Here is a 17,663-nt window from a genome sequence, read left to right on the forward strand (position 1 = left end):
TACTGTAGCTGGAAGAGCTCTGTAATCAATGGTTCCATCCAGTGTTCACAGCATGGTATGTTTCCAACTAGAATTCTGAATCCTTTTCCCAAATTAAAAGTCAATTTGTTTTTACATTAAAAAATGAAATAAAAAGATTGGTGCAAGTCACTAAACTTAGAAGTTTGTCATTTTCACTACAGACTTAGAATGTTCTTTTTAAAATATTTCTTGTCTAGTTTTGATATTAAAATGGCATTTTAGAGTAAAGGGGGATTTGACAAAAAGTACATTTGAGTTTTCTGTGTACTGTCATAGAATAATATAAGCATAGTCATACGAACAGGTTTCTCCATTCTAATGATTTTCAAATTAAGGAATGGCTTCAAATTAGGAAATCTTTTTATTCACCTAGCTTTGGAATAGCATGTTGTACTCTAATTACTAAGTTTGTCTGCATTATTTTTTAAAGATCAAATGGCACAGTGGTAATTTTCATTAATCTCATACAGAGCAGGTAATTAAAAATTCAATTATTATCCATTCATTATCTAGTTGTTGCCTTTGTTCAATATCAGAACCGGATGTTAATAATAAGCCATTCTTGTATTACAGCCTATTAAGTACAGTGAGATTTAGTTTAATCTATCATATTGTTTTCTTTCAGGGTTATTTCTTTAATATCATGCTGTGTCATATTGATTATGCTGAAGATACACACTTTGACATTTTTAAAGTCATTTAAAACTTATGTACCTGTTGCTTCAATTCTTTATTCAGTATTGGGGAAAGTGGACGTTCAAAATATTTATACTTTAGTTTGGAAACCTCACTAATTGTTCCACTAGCTATTCTCCAGATTCTAGTTGTTTCAGTGTGTAGTCTTGGCTGTCTTAGAACTCACTATGTGAACCAGACTGGCCTTGAACTCAGAGACCCACTTGAATCTGCTTCCAAAGGGCTAGGATGAGAGGTGCATCACAGTGCTCTGCTGCCTTCTTTATTTCTGTAATGACAATGTCAAAAGATTTGATTTTCAAGAACCATTCTAACCTTAACAAGCTATCATGTTTTTGCAGTGTTCAAATGTGAGCTTATGTTAAACATCTTAAGTACTTTTAATTGTGAAAAATATTATTCTGTAAATGTTGTTTTCTCCCTTCTACATTAGCTTGTTTCCATTCCCTGTAACAATCACGAATCCAAATGATATAATGTAAGCTTCTTCCCAAAGTTGAGCATGGTGACTTCATGCCTACAATCATAGCTGCTTGTGAGCCTGCTGCAGAAAGATTGTCATAAGTTCAGGGCCTGCCTTTGCTACATAGCGATTTCAATGGAAGACTATGCTACAGAGTGTTCCTTCTTCTCAATAAATCAAGAAAAAGATAACAAAAATTGGCAGCATATTTTATTTATTTATTTACACTTTAAATATATTTAATTTAGAAACAATCTTATTTTACATATCAATGCCAGTTCTATCTCCCTCCCATACTCCCATTCCCCCACCAACCCCCTCCATCCTACCCTGGGTGAGGCCTCCTATAGAGGGCCATCAAAGTCTGTCACATCATTTGGGGCAGGGTCTAGGCCCTCCTCTGTGTATCTGGACTGAGAGAGTAGCCCTCTGATAACATATTTTAGAAATGTGGGTTGGTAGATGTGCAGAAGGGTGATTTCCACTATGATGTGCTGGTTTAAGTGTCCATAAACAGCGTGTCAGCCATGAGCATACGTGTCCATTAAAACAATCCTATTAAATTTCAGTTAGCAAGTGGAGTGAAAATTTTCTACATTTATGATAGAATACATATAAAGTCATTTTTGGAACCTATTTTTATACATCATCTTAAATAGAAATATTTATTATTCCTATGCCATGCATGAGGAAAATGGTTTATAAAGACTAGTATATATTCTTGCCCAAAGGATGCTGCAAGATAAATCAGGGCAAGGTTCAAACTAGGCAGTGAATTTTGAGTTTCCTTGGAATGCTGTATGATGTCTTAATTTACTTCCTGTGAACTCAATTTCTTTGACCATCTTTTGCCTGAAACCTTTGCAAGCTTTCACATTCTCAAGCTAGTCTGTGTTAGTTTTTGGTCACTGACAAATTTATGAGACAAAAGTTATACAGGGAAGTCTTATATTAGCTCAAAATTTCAGAGTTTGAAGAAACGTTTACTGTGGATGTGACTTTGAAAATAATCTGCAACTGAGGGAAGGAAGAAGCTTTGCATCCAGGAACACATGTCAGAACATGAATGTTTCCACCATGGGCAACATGAAACAAAGAAAGGTGATATCTTTCAAAGTCACACCTCCAGTGATCACTTCCTCAAATTAGGCCTCTCCTTTCATAATAGTATATTTAAAATTTGAATGATGTCAGATCCTTCATGACTGGACTGATCTTTGGAAACGCCTTTGCAAACATATTCAAGAGTGCCTTGCTAATCTTCTATCACTCACCAGTATAATAATGAGTATTAACTGGTTTTAGAAGCTTAGAATAATCAAATGTGCCTGTCAACTATTCATTTGCTTATTACCAATCCATCCTTCCAGTATCTATATAGTGATGGCTTATTCTGTAATGCAGTTACTTCAGACATGGGATACAGTGGTGAGCAGCTCAAGCAATATTCTTACCCAGTACAGGTTTTATTATTGGGGGGGGGGAGGCAGTTGATCATGATATACCTATGTGAAGCAATTAGTTTATATATTAAGATGACACCTTGAGAATGGAATGAACAATACTTTATGTTGGGACTTCTCTGATGGTCCCAGCAGTGAGGACTTGGACTAGATCTTCCAGACAGAGAAAATGTCAGAATATAAAAGATCTCTACATAAAAGCTTCCCAAATGGATCAGTGTGACCTATTATTTAAAAAGTGAATTTGAGGATTCCATTAAAGAAGTATCTGACTCTAAACTTGTCAAGTTTTAGGGTTTTTTTTATTACTGGTTTTTATTACTAGTGTATGCTTCTTATCATTCTATCCATTGTTACTGAAGGATTTTGCAGTGTCATAGAAAGCGAGATGATTAGCAAAAATGTAAAAATTGTGCTAAGCATACTTGGTGTTATTGAGATGGGTAGATCAATGAGAGGAATTTATGAACCCTTTCAATGCTATTTTTGTTATTGCTTACTTAAATCTGCATTATATGTGGTAATTCTGTAGTAACCTTCTTGGACTTTGTAACAAAGCATGAAAAATCAACAAAATATGCATCTGTGTTGTTTTGGAGTTATTATGGATAAATTAAAAAATAGTACTTGGTCTTTGAATCTCATTTAATTCCTAATAGAAAAAATAAAAAGACACAAATGTTGACTTTTATCATAATATCTTAAGTGCACTAATACTGATAATATTGCCATAATACATTGCCTGATATGTTGGAAGATATTTTTAGGCCCTTAACATAATAATGGAATTTCAAATTTAGAATAATTGGTGAATTTTTACATTAAAAAGGCATTCCCAATGAAAAGTCAAATAATATGAAATTCTAGGCAAAACATTTTTCATTATTGGAACATTATTGAAATAAGAAACTTCCATCTCATCTAATGATAGCAGTTCCAAACAATATGGGCGAACTTGCTTTGATTCTTGGCAGATAGTATAATTTGTATGAATTTAGAAAATGAGAGTAAAGTTAGAATTTTAGTTCACATGAATTTTATCATATTAAAGGAATGGTAAAGTTAAGATTAGTTATATCACAGCACAGTGATGGTACATACCTTTAATCCCAGCATTTAGGAGACAGAAGCAGGTGGTCTCTGATTTCGAGGCCAGCCTGGTCTACAGAGCAAGTTTCAGGACAGACAGGGCTATACAGAGAAACTCTGTCTTGAAAAACTAAAAACAGAAAATAAACAAAAAGATTAATTTACCAGGAAGATGAATATGTGTTATTAATATGGTGAACATGTTGATATTTTCCTTTCAGTTTTTTTCCTGAACTACTTATATAGTTGCAGCAAGGTGACAAAGCAAAGGAGCTGTGATGAGATAATGAATTTTAGAAATAACCTCCTATACACTGAAAATTACATTAAACACTAGTTGCTATCTAATAAGTGTATTCAGTGACTTTTAAAGATTTATCTACACCGTGGTAGTAACAGGTGGCTAGTTGGGAATTAAATGCTTTAGACTGAATCAATTAATTAAAATGTTAATTGGAGGTTATATTGTTTTATAATTTAATAACTTATTTTTTAAATATAGTGATGCTCTGATATCTTTCAATAGACTTATATTAAATTTTATTTCCTGTAGTTAATATTAATGAATATAAATGTTAACTGTCAACTACAAAATTAATAAGATGATTTAACAATGTTTATATTTTGAATTGAGGAGGACCAGGTATCATGAATCCTAATACTTGGAATATAAGTTTAAGTAGCCCTGTCAACAATACTTTTTGCTATTCACAATAGTGTTCTTTTCAGGCTGTGAAAACCAGCTAGTATAATTCTCTTTTAAAGGGTTGAGGGGAATGTTGTATCACACACAATAGTCTTGCCACTCAGGTCTTTGAAAAATTGTTGGTCTGGGAATTTAACATGGAGGTAGAGTGTTTACATACCATGTTTAAGGCCCTGATACCCATTCCTGGTATTTAAAAAAAGAGGGAGGGGGAATAGCACTCACACAAAATAAAATATTGATATAATTTTTATTCTTGTCGATAAAATTAGCATTAGATTTTAATATTGCTTAGGAGAGAAGATTATTGAAACATACTTTGTTTGAAAATGCCACAATGTTATTACTATAGTCTATGTTTTAATTTCAAGATTAAAAAAACCCTGATGCCTGTTTAAGATGGTATGTTCTGCTTGTTTTATAGGGTGGCCTGAAAAACAGCAAGCATGAATGCACCTTGTCTTCACAAGAATATGTTCATGAATTGCGATCAGGTATCTCAGATGAGAAACTTCTCAACTGTCTGGAATCTCTGAGGGTTTCCTTAACCAGCAATCCTGTCAGGTAGGCAGTTCATATCATTTTCATAGGATTCGTCATTTTGTATTGTTTATAGATATTTGATATAATCAGATGTTACTTTAACCTCAAGATTTTTCTGTGTATAATCATCTAATAGAAGAGCATCTTCTGATTGTCAGGTTCAGAATGTTTATAAAAACATATGTTAAGCTAATCTGATCTTTACTCGTGTATGATTTAAAAATATAGATAATTGTCTAATATTTATCTTCTTTTTGAGGAGTTAAATCCAGAAGTTAAATATTTACATTTGCATGATAGTCTAAACACAATAATTATATTGGCTTAAAATTTTATTCCTTTTATACTTGTGATTATATATAAGTATTTGTATAATTTAATATTGTAGTTAAGTTTTACATGGACCACACACACACACACACACACACACACACACACACTTTTATAACTTCAAGATAGCTCAAACTACTTTTACCAATAAAGAAATGATGACTGTTATTGAATTATTTACTATTTTATACATTCATTAAACTATCTTACAGATGTTTATCAAGAGACAGGTCTTTGGGAGCAATGGGTTTGAATAATAATTGTTTATTAACAAGATTTAAAATTAGTCATATCCCCAAATAATACTTTATGAAAAAATTAGTTCGTTTCAATGTAATACTACATTATTCTGGGATCTACATACTAAATTATCTCCATTTTGAGTTCAGAATTTGCTAAAATTGAGTGTATAAAGAAACTGTCATTTTATTAGTATTTTCCCTATATTTATCAGGGTCAGATATAGTTCATAAAGCACTGCAAATAATTTATATCTCAGTCATTTAACTGGAATTGGGTATAAATTCGATATATTGATTATTTGTCATATTATACTTGATAAAACTTGAAAATTAGCAGGACAAGGAAGATCGAGGGAGGGGGTGATGGGTGGGGGTTAGGGCCCGAGGAGGATCTTCACCTGAAGTAGAGCACAGCAGGTGTTGGGGAGCCAAGAGTGGGGTGTGGGAGGACTCATATCCTTCCTGTCTGGGCTGGTCCATTGGTTGAGAGGAACAGGCCCAGGAATGATGCCTGGGCGTTGGGGCCCAAGGAGGATCTACACTCACCCGAAGCTAAGCAAGGCAGGTGTGGGGAGAGCCTATAATTTCATAATAAAAACAATGTTAAGCCGGGCATTGGTGGTGCATGCCTTTAATCCCAGCACTCGGGAGGCAGAGGCAGCCGGATCTCTGTGAGTTCGAGACCAGCCTGGTCTACAAGAGCAAGTTCCAGAACAGCCTCCAAAAGCCACAGAGAAACCCTGTCTCGAAAAACGGGGGGGAAAAAATAAAACAAAAAAACAGCAACAACATAAAAACAGTGTTAAGATTTGGCTTGCTATAGGTTATAAGAATTTTTTAGTGGTTGCTATCTTGCCATTTTTTAAATGGCATGCTTTTAAGATTTACTAATCTCACTAAAATATTTGAGATCTTTATTATTTTATATTTTGTACCGTCTCAATTTGTAAACCAGACTAGCCTGAAACTAACAACAAATTCAGTCTGTTGTTGAATGTGAGGTAATCCTCCTGCTGTGGCCTCCTCAGTGCTAAACCACCACATCCAGGCATATATATGACCTCTCTGAGAATAGAATCCACAGTGTATTCCCAATATCACTATCATCTGTGGTGCCCTTCCATCTTAAACACTTACAGTCAGAAACATTTTCCACTGAGCGGCTGATGGAAGAAATGAATATAGACTGGTTATAGTGACACATGTCTGTATTTTCAGCCACGGTTGTGTGAGTCTGTGAGATTGCCTGAAATTCCAAGGCAGTCTGGGCAATAGTATATAAAACTTGTTAAAGTAAGCCATTAAGAACAAAACGGCAAAAAAAAAACAAAACATGGAAGTCGTGGCATTCACATCTGGAGCTGTGGCTTACTGGTTCAGAGAGCTTGCTGTTCTTCCAAAGGACACTCTTTCGGTTCCTAGCACTGAAGCTGAACAGCTCACGCCCACCAGTAATTCCCGTCTTTGAGGGCTCCGATACCCGAATTGTCCGCTGGTATTTTGGGCACATATCTGCGCATATGCACAGATGCACACAATACAAACATAAATAAAAATAAAACAGGACCACCCCCCAATTGTGGCATTCAATAATGGAGAGCCTAGTACACATTTTTCCTAGTTCAAATGCATTGTTAAAAAGATAGCAGACAGTGCTTGATATTACATACTTGAGGGGGGTTTGTTTTTTAAAGAAACTTTTTCTGTTCATTTTTTAATTTTTTTTTAAATTTGAAGCAAGTTCTCCCTGTGTAGTTTGGCTCAGCCTGTCCTGGAAGAGTGTGAACTAGATGGGTGTCAAGTTCTCAGAGATCCTCCAGCCTCAAATCTCGCGAGTGTACAGATCACAGTTGCTGGATAGTTAGCACACTTGCCATTTTTAGAAATCTGCACAGCAACCAAAAGAGCGGGAAAGAGGGCTTTGTAATCTCGCGAGAATTTCAGAGCAAGGGTAGCAACTGCTTCATCTTGTAGCTGATTGGCTGCTCAGTAAGCGTGAGGTTGGTTGTGAGACGTGGCATTGGGCACTGACATTCTGCTGTAGCTCCAGTCAGCAGTTGGAGGTGCCATCTGCTCTGTGGAGAAGTCACCCTGCTAAGTAACACCCCTTGCTGTCGAGCCGTCAAACCTCGCCAAGTCCTCAAAAAATGATGAGTAAAAGCGGGTTTGGGAGCAATGATAGCTTTTCTGGTGGTGATGGGGCTAACCGGGCAAGTGGCAGTGATGAGCAAGCTGGAGGTCAGGACCTGGGTCTTCCACCGACCACCTTGACCAGGCCTGGCATTCACAGCATTGTGCCTTGCTGCATAAGCCAGTTGCTTACTGCCGTTGAGGTTGACAATGTGTTTAAGATCAGGGGGTTTGCACTTCACCGGGTCTCCATCGTGGGGATGATCATAGAGGCCAAGAAAGCTTCGCGGTACCTGATGTATAAGATCGATGACATGACCGCAAAGGCGATCGAGGCCAGACAGCCCCTGTCTAGAGAGAGAGTCAGGCAATGTGTGATTCCCCTGCCAGTTGGCGTGTATGCCAAAGTGCTTGGTGTCCTCCAGTCCTCGGAGAGAACCAGGCGGCTTGGGATTCTGAGCATCCGTGTCCTAGAAGATATGAATGAGCTGTCCACACACACTTTGGAGGTCGTCAGTGCCCACATGATGTTGGATCAAAGCCGTGAAGGCGTGACCACAGGAAGGCACCTCTTAGAAGAGGCACGAGCCCGAGCGGCAGCCGCCAGGGCTGCTAAGTCAGCTAGTCTTAATTTCATCCATTTGGAGGTGCTGCGTCTGATTCGAGGATGTCCTCATCATGAAGGGAAGGCTATCACTGAGCTGCGAAGAGACCTCCATGCACTTACTGAGGAAGCCCTCACTCAAGCCATCGATCATCTGATTGCGACACAGCGCATCTATGCCACCGAGGATCGCCAGTACCTTAAAATTGCTGGCTGAGACAAAGAACTGACTTTGCGTTTCTGAAGATATTTTTGTTCTACTGTTTAGACTTTTAGGAAATACCATTTATTTCGAGCAACAACAACAAAATGCTAAAAAAACCCAAAAACCCAAACTGCAAAACCAGATGAAACAAGCCGAAGTTCTCAGCTGGCATCTGTTAGCAACGTACTTCATTGAACTTGTTGGTTTTCTGAAGATATTTGAAGAGTATTAGACCCAATGACTGGACTTTTGCTTTCCAAAATTATTCCCTAGAATGAATTTATAATGGAAAAAGTTGTGTCCAAATTAGAATTATCTTTTCTATTCCAGTTAATCTTAGCTATGTTAACTTTAAGTAAATATATTACAAGAAGTATATAGCTTTACTAAAAATGTTACGATTTCAAATATTCAGATCAATTTTTGAGTAATTTGGTTTGATTAACATTGATTTATTTACTTAAAACATTATTTTACTACAAATATTCAGATCAATTTTTTGAGTAATTTGGTTTGATTACCATTGATTTATTTACTTAAAACATATTATTTTACTACATATTTAAGTAATTCACTATTTTTTTGAGTCATCTTCAAATAATGTCTTTAAAAGTTTAAGTTCAGTGATTTTGCTTTTTCTATCAAGTTACAGTTTGCTTTCCTTGTATGATATGTGGATTACAGACTGTGTTTTTGTCATGCTGATGTATTACTAACACTGCCAAGACAGTCTACTTTCTGGAAAACAGGTTGTTTTGCTTAGAGATAAGTTTTAGAACAGTTCTAGAAATACAAGACTTAATGAGTTGTAACAGAAATTAAATTGTTTCATTAAAGCTTTGCAAAGAAATTTTAAGTTTCCTGTGTGAGTTTTCCCCCCAAGTTTATTAGAAAATGTTGTAAGTTTAATGGTTTTTAAGTGTTATAAGCTTTTATTATGAAGTATAAATTTTTGTTTTATTTTAAATACCAATCATTATTTATATCTTAACTAGTAGTAACTCATTTTGTGTCAGTTATATTAAATATGAGAGGCTTTTAAGTCCGTGATCATTAAGCCCTCCATTACACATACAATAAAATGGTGTATTTCAAATTACTTGTTTGCTAGAGGAAAGAAAATATTTTTCTAGTAGTAGATTTGTGTGCTTATTTGCATTTAAATAGATATAAAAGAATAGTGATCCTCTTCATTCATTAAAAGGGGACAAAAACCCCATAAAATCCTTTAGCCATTTAGCAGTCAGTCATCTGTTTTCAGGAAAGCAGTCAGAAAATGTTGGCTTTTCATGACCAGTCCTTAAAATAATTATTGAAAAATCTTGCATAAGACTTTGTGAGTCAGTGTTTCCTCCCCTCAGAAACAAAATATAAATGCTATTTAAAAGTTTTTTTGAACTTTTAAAAAGATTGTTTTATGCAATGAGTGTTTTACCTGAATGTATGTTTGTGTATCTGGTGCATGCCTGGTGCCCTTGGAGATCAGTAGAAGGCATCATATTTCCTGACTGGAGTGACAGATGTTTGTGAACCACTATGTGGGCGCTGGAAAGTTAACTTGGATTCTCTGCAAGAACAGTGTTCTTAAATGCTGAATCATCTATCCAGATCCCATAAATGGTATTTTTAAATAATATATTTGAATAATATTTTGTTCTTTGATAAACCTAGCTGATGTATTTTAGTCATACCTGAAAGAACCTTGAAGTTGTCACAAGACACCCCAAGACCAAGTTCTCAGCACAAAAAAAGATTTATTTGACTCAGAGAGATAAAAGAACAGCCAAATGGAGGGAATATGGAAAAGGAAAATCTGTTGGTGACATTATGCCTTGCTCGTGCCTGCTAGAGCCCTTCAGTATTCCTCCCCCATCTCTTTTTAGATACTCCCAGGAAAAAAAGAAAAAGGAAAGGAAAGGACATGATTGCTCCCAGGTATGGTGGAGGAGAATGTTTATTGTAGATATGTAGGAGAGGAAAGTCAGAGGCAGTGATGTCTGGGTAAGTCAGAGTGGACAGAAGCAGATTGGGGTGAACTACTTGGGGAAACGGGGTAGGGGCAGAAACTGGATGAAGAAGCCAGGAGGCCAAAGGTATAAAGGGCTGGTAAACAAAGGGCCTTGATTATATAGGGAAGAGCCTCTGGGGGAAGGACATTCCATTCCCTTGGCTGGAAAGTTTAGGGTAGAGGATAGGCATGTCAGCCATACCCTGCAACTGGGAGAGCCTGTTGGCCGGGTCTGCTTTTTTTTTTCCTTCTTCAGTTTTTGTGGTTTTATTTAAATGCAAATAAAACATGCACACCGCCATCTACTCAGTTTCTTCAGTGTGAAGCCTGGCATTGGGATTGGTGATTCTGATGGCCAGCTGGGCTGCTCTTTCTACGATGGATTTTCGGGTCCTGGAGGAAACATTATGAGCAATCTCAGCACTGTAAGATTTGTTGCACATCAGCAGCACTTCTAGCTCCCTGACGTTGTGAACCAGAAACTTCCGGAAGCCGCTAGACAGCATGTGCTTAGTTTTCTTGTTGCTCCCATAACCAATGTTGGGCATCAGGATCTGGCCCTTGAATCTTCTCTGAACCCTGTTGTCAATACCTCTGGGTTTCCACCAGTTTAGCTTAATTTTGACATATCGGTCTGACTGGTGCCGGATGAACTTGTTGGTCCTCTTCTTGACGATCTTGGGCTTCACCAGAGGACAGAGGGCAGCCATGAGGCCGAGGGGCAGATGGCAGGCTATGCAGACTCACTGTGAAAGAGATGGCATCTACCCAGCAGGTAGCTTTTATATGCAAATAGGTATCGCAGTCACTCAGTCATTTGTTCCAGATTTGAAACTTGACACCCCCACTTTTTGTTGATAATAAATGATAAAGGGGTGCAAATCATCTGTGGCTGCTTCAGGTTGACACTGAGGCATTGTTGTTGGGGACCCAAAAAGCTGGAATGCTGGCCAAGTCTGGGAAGCTGTTTCACTTCTCTGTACTCTGGGGGACTTCTGGGGTTAGGAAAGTGCAAGCAGCATTTGGAATACTTTGTCGTCTTTGATTGGAAATCTTCTGGAGCAAGACATATATTAGGGGCAGAAGGTACAGTTATGTTTAGAGGGAATTTTTTTCCTTAGGTGTATAATTGACACTTGTAGGCTCATGGTCCTGTCAGCTGGGGGAGGAGAGTCCCAAGACCAAGGGAAAGGGGAAGAGATGCCACCCACAAGAATAGGCAGGTGGGGAAACAGAACTCCATTAATTAATATTAAAATTCTCAACTCCTGAATCTTAATATTGCAATAGCATAGCAAAGGAAAGAAATCTGAAGAATGTTTTTTTCACTTTTTATGTATTTAAATCACCCTTTCCCCCCCTGAGTCTGGTAACAAGGTAAATTGTGTGTGCCTAGACCTAGTAGTGGCTGTAGGGGAGTAAGGCCTGAAGCCTGATTTTTATGCATGAAGAGAACTGAGAAGGCAGATGAAGCCTTGGTTGCTGCCGTTAAACTGACAAAGCTGGCACTAGCCTTGTCATTAACACTATTGGAGATCTGAGAAGGATGAATTTCACCTAATAGGAAGTACAGACCAAGCAGTTTCTGAACCTATTAAAAATGACAGACAATGACCTGCCAGTTGCCTGGACAGTCACCTAGGTTCCTCTGTGATCACTGAGGGCAGAGGTCCCACGACAGCGTCAGGCTTCAGCTGCCAGGTCCAGAGGATACAACACACTTTCCTGTGGAGGAGGAGGAACTTGGGGTAAGGGACCTGTCTGCTGTGTTTAGATAGTACAGGGCAGTCAACTCCCCAGAGTCCTGCTTGTCCACATTCTAGACAGTCCTGGCAGTGACTGATGTGGAGGGAAGTTTTTCACCCAATGGCCAGCTTTGTCATCTTTGAAGCTAGCTTCTTGGGGAGGTTCTCCTATGTCCATCTTTTTTGGAGGAGATTAGGGGTGCTGCCAGAAGACAGCATGTCTATCACCAAAAGGTTTTTATTACACATTTTAAATGCTATATACTGCAGGTCTCTGAATTGTTTGAGAACCATCTGTGTGGTATACCTGATAGAAAACCTCTACTTGTTTTGGGTTACTTATTGTAGGCTTACCTTTAAAGACACACAGGAGGCTAAATAAGGATTGCTCCTGTAATTAATTACATTAGCATTTACTACTACTACTACAGTTCTGAACATATTAAAGAATTTGATAATTTATAAGATAACTGATTAGTAACTTGCATTTCTTAATTATCCTTAACAGTTTATAATAAGTTAGTAGCTTCTATAAAAATAAGAATTTACATTCCATTTTCCTTCCCCGTTCAGTTTAGCCTTAATTAACAATTTTTGAAATGAACCACGTCTAGTATCAAAATAAGACTTTCTTGTGAGATCAGAAATTCTGTTATAGAATATTGCAGTTTCTTGTATGACTTAGTTTATCCAAATGGTTAAAGCTTAAAGTGAACATATATCAAAAACATGTTACTTATTGAAATGTTTTTTAGCAGCTTGGTGTTAAACAGCAAGGACATAGTAGTTGCAAATGCATTTTAAATCAGCTTTTGTTTATCTGAATACACCTTTATAACCTTAAATATTTCCTAAACCAGAGTTGAATCACATGTATAGCATATTGCAGCAAATATCATCTTAAATATTTATTATCATACAAAAATCCATATTGTTCCAACATATTGAAGAGTTATTATTTCCTTAGGTCTAAAAAACAATATAATGATAAACTAAGGGCTCAGTATGGCTGAGAAGCTTTATAAGTGTTTCTATATGCCTTGTGGTCATCTTAAGATGGTGAAGTCTCATGGCATATATCCTTTAACCTTAGTAATGATGGCTGCCAGTCACATGGCTGCTTTAATCTTGAAGGTTGAAGGTCATCAGCCAAGATGGAGGAGAGCCACACCATTACTATATATATATATAGTATATACTAGATAAGAGTTGAATCACATATAGGTTATTGTAGCCAATTAAAAATCCTATGTATATCCACTCTTCAGTTGAGGGGAATCTAGGTGCTTCCAAGTTCTGGATATTATAAATAATGCTGCTATAAACATAGTGGAACAGATGTCCTTGTTGTATGAATGTGCATCTTTTGGATATATGCCTAAGAGTGGAATTGCTGGGTCTTGTGGTAGGCTTAATCCCATTTTTTCTGAGGAATCTCCATATTGATTTCCAAAGTGGCTGTATGAGTTGGCACTCCCACTAGCAGTAGAGGAGTGTTCCCTTTTATTTACAACCTTTCCAGCCAAACTGTCATTGGTGTTTTTCATTTTAGCTATTAGGGCAGGAGTAAGATAGTATCAAAGAATTGTTTTGATTTGCATTTCCCTGAGTCTGGGAAACACAACTTTCATTCAATGGCTGATGGAAGCAGAGGCAGACTCCTACAGCTAAACACTGAGCTGAACTCAAGGAACCCAATGACAGGGCGGATTGATAAGCAAAGGTGTTAAGACTGGGCTGGTTTAACCCCCAGAAACAGCTGACCTGCCAAGGCTTACCTCTTGAATCCCAGACTGATGTCTGGGAATCCAGCATGGGACTGATCAAGACCTCCTGAATGTGGGCTTCAGTGAGGAGGCTTAGGCAATCTATTGGGCCTTGGGTAGTAGATCAGTATTTATCCCTGGCATACAAATGGACTTTGGGTGTCCATCCCACAATGAGAGATGCACTCTCACCCTGGACTCTTGGGGGAGGTTCTAGGCCCTGCCCTGGATAAAATGACAGACTATGGACACCCCCATGGAGGGCCTCACCCTCCCTGGGTAATGAGGGGGTTAAGTCAAATTTTGTTACAGATTTTTAATAGATTCTTTAACCACAACCAATGAATTTACAAATCAATCCCGAGGTAAAGGCTGATTACACAATAGTCTTAAAAGATGCCTTGAGAGCAGAGCACAGGAAAATGAAGGAGATAAACGATTTAAGAGTGGAAAGTTGTAAAACCTTAGAAATATGTGACTGTGGAATCATTTGCTTGTGTGGTGACAGAAGTTGTTACAATAAGTTAGAAGTTTGCCCTCTTTTGCCAGCAAGCTATAATAAGGCCAAGCTGTTTCCAGAAAGACCAGGAATCTTTAGGAAAATCTTTGAGTCCAAGAAAGGAATTCAGTACAAGGAGAAATGGAGGAAGGGTCACAAAAGAAGTCATAAAAAGGGACAAAGAGGAACAAGCAGAAATTCTACCAATAGTGCAGAAGCAACAAGGGCATAGAGAAGCTGAGGGACTTACTTTTAGAGGCAGGCAACAAAATTGCCAATATTTGGGCCCAGGAATGCACAAGGAGTGATAAAGCAGATACCTCCCAGATAAAGGGGGCAAGGAAAGAGTTGTAGCCTCAGGAGCCTGGAGGAGGAGGAGGTGAGGAAGTTCCAGGAAGGAGCTGAGGAGCTATGAGGGATCAGAGAGGGTTAGTGTTTTGATAGCAAGAATTTCAATCTAGGGAATATCCAAGCATACTGAAAGACTTGTCAGAGAGAAATGTCCCAAATCACAGAGGAGGGTTGTCTCTTTCCATGTGGTGGTGGTGGGGTGGGCAAGTAGGGTGAGAGAAAACTTCCTTACACACCAGTGTGGCTTTTGTAGTAAAAGGAGACAAAGCAGGGAGCTCTGTAGGGACGTCCATTAGAAGGGGAGAGACAAGTGGCTAGAACTGGTAGACGAGAAATCAGCTAGAAAAGTACCAGTGTTTTAGCAAGTAGAACTGCCCAAGTGTTGGGCCCTGAAGGTTATTGCAGGGAGAATGCCTACATGGTGGGCAGCCCAAAGGCATAGCAGGGATAAGCCCATGTGGTAGGCAGCTGAAAAAGAGCATAAAAGGGAAATGCCCCATGTGGCAGGCAGCCCAAAAGGCCTTAGTTGGGAGGGAGGAAACTTACTGAGCAGGGAGGATTCATGGATAGTTAGATAATGTAGAGGGGAGAAGAGGCTCAAGAGGCAGACTCTCAAGTCATATTTGGTGGGTAACCAAAGCCAGCAGAGCCAAATAGTCCCTGCATACCTTAGGCGAATCAGATCAGCAGCTTGCTTCAGAGTAGCTGAGTTCCTTAGAGAGGGAACTCATTTAAACCACTCCTGAGGTATCAGAGGCACCAGATGAATGAAAAACAAAATGAGCAGGGCAGTGGTGGCATATGCCTTTTATCCCAGGACTCAGGAGGCAGTGGCAGACGGATCTCTGTGTGTTTGAAACCAGCCTGGTCTACAAAAGCTAGTTCCAGAACAGCCTCCAAAGCCACAGAGAAACCCTGTCTCAACCCCCCCAAAAAAAATAAAAGAAAAAGAAAAATGAAAGAGAGAGGGGAAGGGGAAGAGTGGAGAGAGGGGAACCAGGTGCAGCAGTCAGGAGGCCAAAAGTATAAAAGGGGCTGGTAAACAAAGGTCTTGATTATATAGGGAAGAGCCTCTGGGACAAGGACTGTCCAGTTCCTGGGCTGGAAAGCTTAGGTTAGGGAGCAGGGCAACTGTTAGGGACTATGGGATCCTGGGAGAACCTGGTGGCCAGGTCTGCTTTTATGTGTAAATAAGCTCCTCAGCCATTTTTTCTGGGTTTGGAATTTAACAACCCCCACCTCTCTATTCACCAAGATACTAATGGATAGTAGAGTAAACCTGTTACTTAGCAGACTTTTTTGTTATAATTCAGTTATTTTAGTTAAAGGAAAACAGCATTTTTTACATTTTCTACGACTGACAAAGCTAACTGACGATCAGAAGGACTCTCATAAACTCTTGCTCCAACTGAGTCTTCCCAGGAACTGATTGGAACAGTAGAGGGACTCCTGTTGTGGAGTGGGTACAGCTGCCTGCCTATCCTTGACGCACATGCTGCACACATAGCTTCTTAGGTAACTTCCATATTCTAACTGACATGAAGCTAAGAGTGTCTTATTCATTGTGATTATGAATCACGATCAAATAAGGAAATAACCTTTTCTGTTGCAACCACAATTTCATTTTTCTTGTACTGAATTAGAAGGAAATGAGATCATTCTGTTTGTTAATTTTGCCCCTGTTGCTCCATGCCTTCATGAGGAAGTTGTGCATTAGGTTGGCATACTATGTACTAATGGGATTGTCTATAGGGCTTCTGATGAGAACCCCTTGGCTGATCACTGGGATGATTCTCTGTACTCCTTTCCTTTCCAGCTTGGATGCCTCCTCAGTATGTCCTTCAACTCTTCACTATATCTCTGCCGTCTAGGAGAAATCCAGCAGCTCCTCATTTTTGACACACCCTATCAGACATGTTTTAAAAAATATAGTCTATAATACAGAAGGAATTCTGGATTACTTCTTTCTAAAATCATTCCCTTTCCTAGTGAACACTATACTGTAGGTAAGGCAATTTGAGGACGTGCTTTCCTTAGACTACTGGTGCTGAGAGAAATGATATAGAAGATAAAATATTACCTTGTTATAGAATCTAATATAAATGCAGAAATCTGAAGCTAAGGATTTGCTATTTATGACTGTAACTATAAATCACTGTTGTAATCGTTGGAGGTGATTCAACTGGCTAGTGGATGGGTAGGAAAGATTTAATTTTATTCTATCCTGGTAGTGTTATCTCCAGAAGCGTGGTTCCCCCAATTCCACTTTCAACCTGAAGTCCTTTTCATTTTGGATCTAACCTGACTTTGTTTCTGGGAACTAATGCTGTAATATGTACCCTTCAATAAATGGTACATATTTTCCCCTATATTCTGAGGGCCTCATCCTTCCCATCTGCATTCTTTTTTTTTTAGTTAATACCTCATTGTTTATTCCTCTGAATGGGATCATATGCTTTAGTGGGATTCTGTTGCAAGAAAGGAGTAATGGAAGATTAATTAAGTATGGATATATTGTAACTTCTGGATTGCTTTACACTTGTTTGTTTGGAACATGTTAGGTATAATATTTAAAAAGTTCATTTTCAACTGTCCATCCAACGCGTGCATATTCTTTCAGATTTGTTTACAGTGGTAATGATTTGGTCAATGCTCCTTTTCCTTAGTAACTCTGTGACCCAAACTTTTAGGGATAAGGTACTTATCCCTAAATAATAATACTAAGCTACATCTGGCAGTGATTTCAGCCACAATCCTTGAACCTTTGGGATGGTTGATTAGTGTTCAACTACAGATCTATAC

At 38.4% G+C, this 17,663-nt stretch overlaps 2 protein-coding genes across 7 annotated transcripts in view; one reads left to right on the forward strand and one right to left on the reverse strand.

Annotated features, from left to right (window-relative positions):
* Positions 1-17,663, forward strand: part of Diaph2 (diaphanous related formin 2) — a 722,722-nt gene that overhangs the window by 163,274 nt on the left and 541,785 nt on the right. For all 6 annotated transcript variants that reach the window (XM_013115224.3, XM_040744363.1, XM_040744364.1 and 3 more), the window contains one exon: positions 4,863-5,002. In XM_013115224.3, the coding sequence (XP_012970678.1) occupies positions 4,863-5,002 (140 nt within the window). The remainder of the gene's footprint in view (positions 1-4,862; positions 5,003-17,663) is intronic.
* Positions 10,803-11,210, reverse strand: LOC106021327 (60S ribosomal protein L32-like). Its single transcript, XM_040744365.1, has one exon. It carries the CDS (start codon positions 11,208-11,210, stop codon positions 10,803-10,805), a length of 408 nt encoding a protein of 135 aa, XP_040600299.1.

This window comes from Mesocricetus auratus, unplaced genomic scaffold, assembly GCF_017639785.1.
Source record: "Mesocricetus auratus isolate SY011 unplaced genomic scaffold, BCM_Maur_2.0 Super-Scaffold_100003, whole genome shotgun sequence".
Classification (NCBI taxonomy): domain Eukaryota; kingdom Metazoa; phylum Chordata; class Mammalia; order Rodentia; family Cricetidae; genus Mesocricetus; species Mesocricetus auratus.

Bases quoted from the DNA above. Each gene is read 5' to 3' on its own strand.
- LOC106021327 (XM_040744365.1), bottom strand. From the start codon at position 11,210: ATGGCTGCCCTCTGTCCTCTGGTGAAGCCCAAGATCGTCAAGAAGAGG.